Here is a 10,794-nt window from a genome sequence, read left to right on the forward strand (position 1 = left end):
GATTGTGACCAATGTCACCCAATTTTGCCAATTTTGCTCAAAATTGAGCAATTTGGGCACCTGTACCTGCTCAATTGCTTGAATTGATAAGAAATTCGCAAAATTGAAGCAAAAATACCTCTGAAATTTCTGATTTTTTCTGATTTGCAGGTTGATTTTGGTGCTGATGCTGATGCTGATGCTGATGTTGATGCTCCTGCAGCTATGTAGGTAGGGCGGGTTTCATCTCCTTACTCCTTTACCCCAGGAGTCTTGATGTTGATGCTCCTGCAGCTCCAACGGCTGCTCCAATGAGAGCGACTGAGGGGAGCAGCAGGTGATGACACGCACGCGGAGATGCGCACTGTAATTGTGAGCATATCTCGTTAAAGGTGAACGTAAGGCCTTCGTTGGAAGAAGAGGTGAAGGGGGTACTTGGCAGGTGTAAGCATGCAGCCGGCGCCAGTTGATCGACTTCGCAGCCTATTCGCCCACGCTTCGCTCGTTGCCTTCGCTCAACTTGCCTAGCGCCTATACGCCCAGCGCTAATACCTTCGCTCACACGCTTCGCCTCTTACGCTGAAGGGCCAGCAATCCTATGCTCCTTCGCTCCACGCCCAGCGTTTGTTTCCGCTCGCTGCTCTTGTCGACGCCTTGTGTTGCACAGAACCCGCCTAGTGCACTTTGTTGGTGCGCTGGCTAACCTGCATCGGCTCCTGCGAATGCTGCCTTGTGCCACTAGCTCGCCCAGCCTGTCTGCGACCTTCTACAGTTGATGGAAGCAGGCGACCAGTTGATGGAAGCAGGCGACCAGTTGATGGGGCTGAATACGACCAGAAATCAGCAAGGAGAAGAGGGAGGGACCATATGGCTCTGATACCAGTTGATGGGGAGAAAACAGCAATTAGGGTTAGGTTAAGAGTTCATTCATGGGAGACATACACAGAGAAGCAAGGAAGAGAGAGAGAGAGAGAGTTGTGGGGATAAGTCAACTCACCAAGTGAGTGTGTGACTCCCCTATCACACATGTATATTGCACTAGTACACATAGTGCACTTAGTACATTAAAAGTACTAAGTGTACTATGTACTATAACTTATGGGCTTGTACACACTATAAGGGTGGGCATAACGCCTTTACCCCAACAATGAGGAAGGGCTGCACACTTGAGGCTCAAAGAAGAAGAAGGTGGACTGTTCTACACTATGTTAGAATGCTGAAAACACATATGAATGCTATGTTACCTTCACCAGATGACTGCTGCATGTGTGGATGATGCATAGAAGGCTGGACACTGATGCAAACAATAGATTCAGGGCTGGAAACTGCTGTAGACTGAACCTTCAGGGCTGGAAACTACTGTGGACAGAAACGCTCAAGTGTAGAGGATGCTGTGGACTGAAACGCAGACCTGTAGGGCTGCTGTGGACTGAAACGCATGAGCAAACAGAGGCTTGCAGGCTGCTGCTGCTGTACGGTTGGAACAGAAACACAGACTGCTGTACGGCTGCACAAAAAATGCAGAGAAGCTGCTGATTGCTGGCGTGGAACTGTGCTGAACTGAGGTGCTGAATCTGGGCCTGAACTGAGGCTGAATCAGGGCTGAATGCAGGCGCCTAGGGCTGACTGAAGCTATGGTTCTCAAGGGGCTGGAGAAGAAAGCTTATGGGCTCTAGGGCTGGATTAGTCTTGCAAGGGTGAGGAGAGCTCTTAGCACAATGAAGACTGAATGAGAAAAGAGGCTCTAGGCAAGCCTATTTATACTAACTGGAGGTTGGTCATTTAATAAAGTTAATATTTATAAATGCCCAATAATGCAAATAATGATAAATAAATACTAATAAATATGGAAAAAATACCAGATAAATCACAGTATATTCCCTAAGGCTTTGGGGATGTTCTAAATGATGCACAAGCATATGTATGCATATTATGCAAAGATGCAGAGTGCTTTCTGATGCAAACCCTAAGGCTTCTACTGACTCTACATGCATGAATGATTCTCTCCAAGTGGGTTAAGGGACTTGACTGACTGACTGACCCACTAAGGCTGAGGAATGACCTACGTAGCTCGTGCCTAACTTATCCTGGACTGAGGATGTACGATGGGGTCATGGCGTACGACAATTATCATCCTATTGGGTTCTAAAACTGTACAACTGCTGCACTTCTGATGATGAGCCATCTTGTCACCATGCACTGAGTGCAGAGTGCATGTGACAGATGACATGGAGATCCTCCACCCTGTGGATCAAGAGGAGATAGGGGCTAGTCGGGCATCAGAGGACACTGGACCAGACAGAGGACATTATGGGGACCACTTACTAGAGTTGGGAGCCAGGCATCGTCTCGTAATTTATAACGGGATGCTACAGTGGCCGGGATCAGGAGGGCTGACATGCTTCCCACATGGGGGTCATACACGGACCGGAGGCACGGTGGTAGACTACATTATGGGGTCTTTGGAGGCGTCACAGCTTGTCACCTCATTCTCCATCCCACCTCGTCCTATTGGGGCAGATCATACATACTTGGCATTTTCACTAGCCGGATCACCAGTATCACCAGCCCCCCACATACCCACGCCACACACTACCATCTACTTCACACATGACATGGCAGACATATACATGGCAGAGTAGAGGATGGGCTCCTACTCATGGATCCCCTGGCACCTATGGATACCATTACAGCCCAGCTGGCATCACTCCTACACACGGCTGCATTTCAGAGCTTCCCACATCGTGTCCACTCAAGAGAGCCTACAAGATCTGGGACTATGCCCCAGAACAGATGGTATGATGACGAGTGCAGAGCCCTATACTCACGGCTCCACATACAGAGAGCCTTGGGAGCCATCACAGAGCAGGAGTCGAGGAGAGAGATGAGGAGACTTACTCGCCGCAAAAGGCAGGCCTTCGCAGAGATACAGGAGCTAGAGATCTTCCATTTCTTCATGAGTAGAGATAGCCCTATCTCATGGAGGCACTTCAGAGAGCCCCGGACACCGACACCCATTGCAAACCCACAGACATGGCACACATATGCAGAGGGCCTATACCACACCCCACAGCAGCCACCTATACCTCAACCACAGGAGCCTCGACCTACCACAGCTAGCTTCTTTACCCACTCGATGGTAAAGGAAGCTATCCGCCGCCTACAGCACGGACAGGCAGCCGACCATATGGACCTACAGGGTGAGCATCTCATATATGCAGTAGATTCTTTGGCTCCGTTTCTTGCACACCTGTTTAACAGGGCACTAGCAGAGGATTTGCCTGCGGAGTGGACGATGCATACCATTGTGCCGATCCACAAAACAGGGGATATGCTCGATCCGAGCAACTATAGGACAGTTATGGTTGGCCACGTGTTGGCCAAACACTATGGTGCAGTGTTGGAGCAAGAGCTTAGCTTATATGCTGAGCGAGCAGGTTCACGCTCATCGACCATGTATTCACTTTGAGATGTATGATTGATCAGGCCAGAGTGAGCAAGAGAAAGCTCTATTGCTGCTTTGTGGATTTCCGCAAGGCATTTGACACAGTACCACGAGAGAGGCTCTTTCAGCGCCTACAGTCTCTTGGCATACCAGCAGATATGACATGGGGCATCTATGCATTATATGAGCAGGTTTTTGGGCGAGTCAGATGCCCAGGAGGTATGTCCGAGACTATTGCTAGCACCATTGGTGTGAAGCAAGGATGCCCACTTTCCCCCACGCTATTTGGGTTATACATTGATGAGGTGTGGCTGACTTCATTACACGGGGAGGCGGAGATGGAGTTAATCTAGCAGGTACCTCAGTACATATTATGCTTTATGCTGATGATATTGTATTAGTGTCTGAGTCTCCAGGAGGTCTACAACAGCATCTACATGCACTCCATGATTTCTGCACACAGAGGGGTCTTACTATGAACCTTGGGAAAACCAAGGTTATGGTCTTTCATACATCGAGACAGGGCAGGAGTCAGCTGACATTCACTCTCACAGGACGCCAAGTGGAGGTGGTGACATCATATGTGTACCTAGGGGTTACCTTCTCTGCAGCAGCCACGCGCTTCACCATGGGTTCAGCAGCCAGAGCTAGATTGACACGGGGATATGCAGCATTGGCTATGCTAGAGAGACAGTGCCACCAGGCGCATTTGCAGGAGCCCCCGACGAAGGGGTGGCTATTTGACACATTAGTCACACCGGCACTGATGTATGGAGCAGCGGTATGGGCGCCAGGCCTTGCTACCCATTGGTGGACACACACAGAGACACCACAGGCCCTCATGATGGCACACATGATACGCAGCAAACCGTCAATACCTCATGACATTATCCGAGCAGAGTTTGCTGCGCCTCCTATGATGGTAGAGGCCATATTCCAGACTATATGCCTGCTAGACAGATTTAGAGAGATGCCACAGAACATATTGTCATACAGAGCTTTTGAGGCATCTAGACAGCTGGCTGAGGCAGGAGACAGAGGATCATGGTATGCACAGGTCACACATTGGTTCTCACAGCATGGCCTAGACATGGATCATCTACCACCATTCCAGTATGACAGGGATGCACCACATATCCGTCTATCTCATAGTGAGAGGAACAGAGTATTGAGACAGGACCTATGACAGCTCTATACACGAGAGACATGGATATCGCCTACGCAGCCTCTTCCACGGAAGATGCTATACTACAGAGATCACTTCATGAGTATCACTGATGATGGATTTATAGAGAGAGGAGTGTGGGGAGTAGAAAACTATCTCTATATGCTATGGGAAGTACAAAAGTAAACTTACGTTGACAACTTTGAGGCTAGTGTTGGACTCCACCATAATGTTGGACTCACACTCACACACACAAAATTAGGGTTTCCTGTAGATTAGGGTTAGCTGGGGAGACACACAAAGAGAGAACAAGAAAGTGTGTGGTAGATTACAAATGCAAGTCAATTCTCGCATGTGAGTCACATCCATATAATATCCAAGACAAGGGATGAATGGATAGAGTGTCCTTTCACAATTGATATCCAAGGGAAAAAACCACATGGGAAAAAGTGCCCTTGGTTAAGCCTTGTTCACACATAGCACTACTGCAAGTGAACATGTAGCACTAGCACTACTATAAGTGAACATGTAGCAGTACTATAAGTGAGCATATGCCTACAAGTCCCCCCCTTGTAGTGTAAGTGTGAACTTGTACAAGGTAGCAGATCACTCTCTGTATGAGAGTAAGCCCAAAGCTTTGCAGAAAGCTTCAAACTTCTCTCGAGATAAAGCCTTTGTGAACAGATAAACTAATCTCCTCTGTGTGTAATCTCTCTATAAAATAGTGATAATGAATCTCAATGTGATTGGTACGTGCATGAAATACGGGATTCCGTGTCACGACCATAGCACTCTAGCTATTGGTGAGAATGGTGGTGGGTGTCTGCTGACACTCACGAAGATCAGTCAACAATCTCCTCAACCATACACAACCTATTGTAGCTATGAAGACTGCCCTGTACTCAACCTCACAAGTAGATGTGGTAACACTGGGTTGCTTTTTGCTCAACCAAGATATGCACGAACAGCTAAGGAAAAAACAATTTCCACTAGTGGATTGCTTGGTATCATAATCACTATCCCAATCTGAATCACTGTATGCATAAAGCTACAAGCTGCCCCCTTGGGATAGAGTAAACCAAGATCCAGTGTACCCTGAAGATAACAGAAAATGCGTTTGACTGCTTGCCAATGCTTTGTGCCAAGGCTGTGCATAAAAATTTGCTCAACAGAGACACCCCAAAAGATATGTCAGGCCTCGTGTTACACAAGTAAAGGAGGCATCCCATTGTTTGGCTATAAATGCCAGCCTCAAAAGGCTCACCAATATCATGCATAGTAAGCCGTACACCTAGTTCTACTAGAGTAGAAATTGCCTTACATTCTTCCATGTGAAATCTTTTTAGCAAACTTTTTATGTACTTAGTTTGCTGTGTAACAATGCCATCATCTCTATGCATAAATTGTATGCCCAGACTTTCAAATCAGCCTTGAAATTTGAAATTTGTCCTTTGCTAGTCCTTGTTATAAGCATGTCATTTACATACAGAATGACTCTGAGAATATCGGCACCAGTTTTCTTCACATACAATGTGCTTTCAGCTGGACTATTCACATAACCATGGCTGGTTAGATAAGCATGTATTTTATCATACCAAGCTCTTGGATCTTGCTTTAACCCATACAATGCTTTGTGTAACCTGCATACTTTATGTTCCTCGCGCCAAGAACTACAAAACCAATGGGCTGATTTACATATACTTCCTCCTGTAAATCCCCATTTAAGAATGCAGTTTTGATGTTCAAGTGATGCACTTTCCATCCTTTATGTGGAGCCAATGCAATCACTGATCAAATTGTAGTCATCCTAGAAGTAGGAGCAAAAGTCTCCTCATAATCTATTCCCTTTTTTTGAGAATAGCCTTTAGCCACAAGTCTTGCCCATCAGACTTCCTTTTGACTTTGTACACCTACTTTGTTCCAATGACATTCTTGCCTTTCGGCAAGTCCACAAGATCCCAAGTATTGTTCTTCATGATAGAAGAGATTTCATCATGCGTGGCTTGCACCTAGTGCTCATTCTCCTGTGCTTCTTCATAAGAAGTAGGCTCTTCTGAATCAAAGAGACCACCCATGGCTAATGTAGACTTCTCATGATGCATATTCAATGCATGGCTAGAACTAGCCCTGGCTAGAACTAGCCCTTGTTCTACCCGTCAGTGAAGCTATAAGTTTGCTATCTTGTAAAGTTTTCAGCAACCATCTTGGCATTGATGTGGCTATGTCTATGGTTGTTTGCTCTTCCCTGAGAAGATCTTCAACTTCTTCCATAGAAGGGGACTGAATTATTGGCTATTCCACTTGTTCTACATGAGGATTTTCCTGTGTAGGGGCTAGCTGATCTGAATCCCCACTAATTGCGATGGATAATAGCCCATCAAGTATGCCTGTATCATGACTTTTTGTCAAATCCCAAGATCTCTCCCTGAGGAAAATCTGCAAAACAGCCATGAAAAACAAGACAAAACAACGAACCCTAACCCTAGAAGGCAAAGCGGATGAAATATCTGGGTGCAGGCATACTCGCCACCCAACCATGACAGCCGTGAGCGAGGCTCACAATCTTGGCCATCCCACCGAGCCACGAGCTAGAGCGTCGTGCTCTCATGAGTACTTTATTTTCACCATGCATCTTGCCATCTCCATGAAAGATTTGTTTTTCCTCTTAGCTACACCATTCTGTTGTGGTGTATAAGACACAGTACATTGATATTTGATACCCTTTTGAAACCTATAATCCTTAAATGCATTTGACATGTATTCTCCACCTCTATGTGAGCGGAGTGTTTGGACTTTACATCCACACATATTTTCAGCCATTGCTACAAAGTGTCGAAAGCATGTAAACACCTTTGCTTGCACTTTCAAGGAGTAAACCCAAGCAAACCTTGAGTAGTCATCAATGAATGTGACAAAATAAAGATGCCCCCTTTGGATGGTATCCGCATTGGACCATATACATCACTGTGTATGAGCTGTAATTTATTTCCAGCTCTAACAGCTCCATCCTTGGGGAATGGTTTACAATGCGTCTTTTCCAAAATACACCCCTCACATACATGCCTTGTTGGAGGTTTACAATGCGTCTTTTCCAAAATACACCCCTCACTCTTGCTATGCATGATGCAGAAGCATCAAACTCCAAAAATTTACATGTCCAAAACGAGCATGCCAAAGCTCTGCATCATGCATAGCAAGAATGTGGGCAACCACTGTATGTGCATCATAAGTACGCTTGTCATAGCTGTTCAGCTTATACAAGCCATTGTATTATGTTCCGAAAGTAACTATTGCATAACCCTTTGATGGGTCTTTCACCAAACACTCCCCATCTTCAAATTCAACCTTTAAACCTTGGTCGTTTATGACGGAGATAGAGAGAAGATTTTTCTTTATCCCTTGAACATATAACACTTTTGTCATACATATATTTGCACCATTGGCTGCAACAAGTATGACATTTCCAATTTCCTTTACTGGATAAGCGGTATGATCTGCACATGATACACTGTGGCCATTAGCAGCATATTCACCAAGTGTTGAAATACATCTTTGCATGAAGTGATGTGGCTCGAAGCACCACTACGATGATACATCCTGTCTATCGGATGCAATGCAAGGCATATCATTCCCTGAAGCACTTGGTGTGTCACTAGTGCATGTGACCAAAAAAGTATACTCTTCCTGAATTACATTAGCCAATTGCTCTGCTTTGTCATCAGCCTGAAAAATTTCTTCTTCTCTTTTGCAATCTGCTATCTACATTAATTGATGTAGTGGCCAGGCTTATGGCGGTAGTGACATTTACCCTTCTTTTTAGGCTTGTTTGCATCCTCTTTGTCAGACCTTTCACCACCGAAAGAGGGCTGTCCATGACCAGCCTTACTAGACTGGTGTCCCCCATGCTTAAAGCTCTTTGCTTTGCCCTTATCCTTTGCTGTAAATGCCTTGTCTCCACCATGGTTGCTAGATAGGTTTGCTCTTCTAACAACTACAAATCTTCACTAAATATTGTCAAATTTTCAGCTGCTCAAAGGAAGATGGGAGCTTCATCAGTGGGCAATCAAGGATTTCTTAAATTGAATTCATTATTGTAAAATTAAAGTTGACTTTTAAAGTCAAGTCTCATGAAATTACAAAAGTTTGAAGATCAAACATTAAAAAATAATTATAATGACTATATATCTCAAAGTACATAATGGACCAGAATTCCAACGCAGTAAGAAACTCCCCAAACACTCATTAAATATATGGATATTGCACAAACATTGTGAGATCTAGTGTAGAGCAACTAGGATGGAAAATACTTGGAGAGCCACCCACCCTCCACACCAGAAACAAGCTTCAAAACGACAAGTGCAAGTGTGTCCAAGATGGAAAAAAGGAAAGAGTTAAATGAACAGTAGAACTACTGGGCATTCGCAACAGCTAATTTGAATCTCTTTAGTCTTTTGTTATTGTATTGCCTTTGCTTCCTACGGCGTTGCTTGCATACATAAATGCATGCTAAAAAGAGAAGTAAATAGAGAAGTGAATACACACCTGCTTACTTCACAGCACTTGCGTCAAGTCGGTATCATCCCACACCCTACTCCACTTGCATGACTGTTTCACAATGCCTCTCCTCAAATCCCTGGAGTGATCGTGCATTGTCAGGCACTCGTGTTTTTCCACTTCACAAGACAGAGATCTAACAAGCTCTCTAGCCCACTTATCCACCCCTCTACCAAATCATCGCTCTCCCAAAAGTATTCGGCACTCTGCCTGCTTTCGCCAATCAAGAAGCAAGCCACATCTAGAAACATTCCCTACTCATAGCTAACCTTCAAACAAGTCTCTATGTCTTTGTACAAAGTAGCGCTACTACCTTGATTGCTTCTTCCTATAGTTTATTTTCCCTACCAAGCACCTCCAGCGAAAGGGGAAGACCAGCGCATGCTTCACTTATTTTCTCTGCTAGCTTTTCAAAACCTAGATCTGGTGAAGGCTTCTTGAAAGCGTTCAGACACAAAAGTTGCAAGGACTCACCGTTGTCCATGCCTCGTACCTTGTAGCATTCACCCTTGAAGACATCAGAGAAATCATTGTCACGAGGAAATACTGTTTGGTTCCTGGATGTTACAAGCATTCGACTTCCCGGCTGAAGAAATGTCAGATTGGATTCAAAGTTCTCTGGATCATCCAATATGATCAAGACCTCCTTCCCCCTTAATCCAGCTTTTAAACACGCTTTCTTCTTTCCTGCATCGTCCCCTTGGAACTTCCTTTCATGCAGCAACTCTTCGAGGAGCTGATTCTGTAATTTACTCTTATTCCGACAATTTCCCACAAAGCTTGCTGCTTGAAACTCCTTTCCAGGTCTCCTGTAAATAGCGCGAGCAAGAGTGGTCTTGCCAATGCCACCCATGCCCCAAAGCAGCACAAAGTACACATTTTCCTTTACTTTCAAATGAAAGAGCTCGACAACAACGTGGACCCTCTGGTCCAAACCATTCTTGTTTCTTAGATCTTCCGGCGTCACGTCGTCATAGAAGACCGGAAATAGCTTGGCTTTACTAGAGTTTCTGGTGCTCTTCAATATATCCACACGTTCATCCAGACACCACCTAGACTCTGCGTAATTGCATTCGTCTATCGGCACGCATGAGGAGACACCACCTAACCTCTGCGTAATTGCTTGTAAAAATGGGCACCTGAATGATTGCTTTCAAGGAGCTCCTCCATGTCCAGAAATGCTTTGATCCCACGGCTTTCCAGGAAACGGTAAAGTATATATTTGCTTTATGCGTATCCCACGATGGCTGATAAAAACACCTCATGCGTGCCGATAGACGAATGCAAAGGCAGAGCAGCAACAAGGGGACCTTGGTAGAGCTCGATCTCTCTCTCTCTCTCTCCACTCGTAACACTACGTTTCTCTTCCTCTCCTCTGTCGCTTAGAAGAGACAGGCTTCGCTCCTTCCAGGTTTCTTAGAAGAGACAGACGACCACAGCTTGCCAAACCAGGCTCCTGTACATGCATTTGAGCCCAAAAATAAGTGAGAAAAAGGTGCACATATCAGGGGAAGGGCCTTGCCAGGCGTCACGCACATTAAAAAAATTAAAATGCCTATAAAAAGTTTTATACTAAATTAAAAAAACTTTCTATATTTCATCAAACCCGTCAATTTTAGAGGGCAAAGGTGATCAAGGGCTGGCACGGGCT

At 45.2% G+C, this 10,794-nt stretch overlaps 1 protein-coding gene across 4 annotated transcripts in view; it reads right to left on the reverse strand.

The window, feature by feature from the left end:
* The window catches only part of LOC147614597 (disease resistance protein RML1B-like), a 106,169-nt gene extending 96,037 nt beyond the window's left edge, over nucleotides 1–10,132 (reverse strand). For 3 of the 4 annotated variants that reach the window (XM_086779867.1, XM_086779865.1, XM_086779866.1), the window contains exons 1-2: nucleotides 9,637–10,132; nucleotides 9,132–9,222 (exon numbers count right to left, since the gene is read on the reverse strand). In XM_086779867.1, the coding sequence (XP_086635993.1) occupies nucleotides 9,178–9,222; nucleotides 9,637–9,996 (405 nt within the window). In that variant the 5' untranslated portion in view covers nucleotides 9,997–10,132 and the 3' untranslated portion in view covers nucleotides 9,132–9,177. Of the gene's footprint in view, nucleotides 1–9,131; nucleotides 9,223–9,617 lie in introns of all 4 variants that reach the window. The other variant, XR_015262927.1, reaches the window with a different exon arrangement.
* Nucleotides 10,133–10,794: the final 662 nt, after the last annotated feature.

Source organism: Cibotium barometz, chromosome 41 (assembly GCF_041138505.1).
Source record: "Cibotium barometz isolate CiBa-2024 chromosome 41, ASM4113850v1, whole genome shotgun sequence".
In the NCBI taxonomy this organism is placed as follows: domain Eukaryota; kingdom Viridiplantae; phylum Streptophyta; class Polypodiopsida; order Cyatheales; family Cibotiaceae; genus Cibotium; species Cibotium barometz.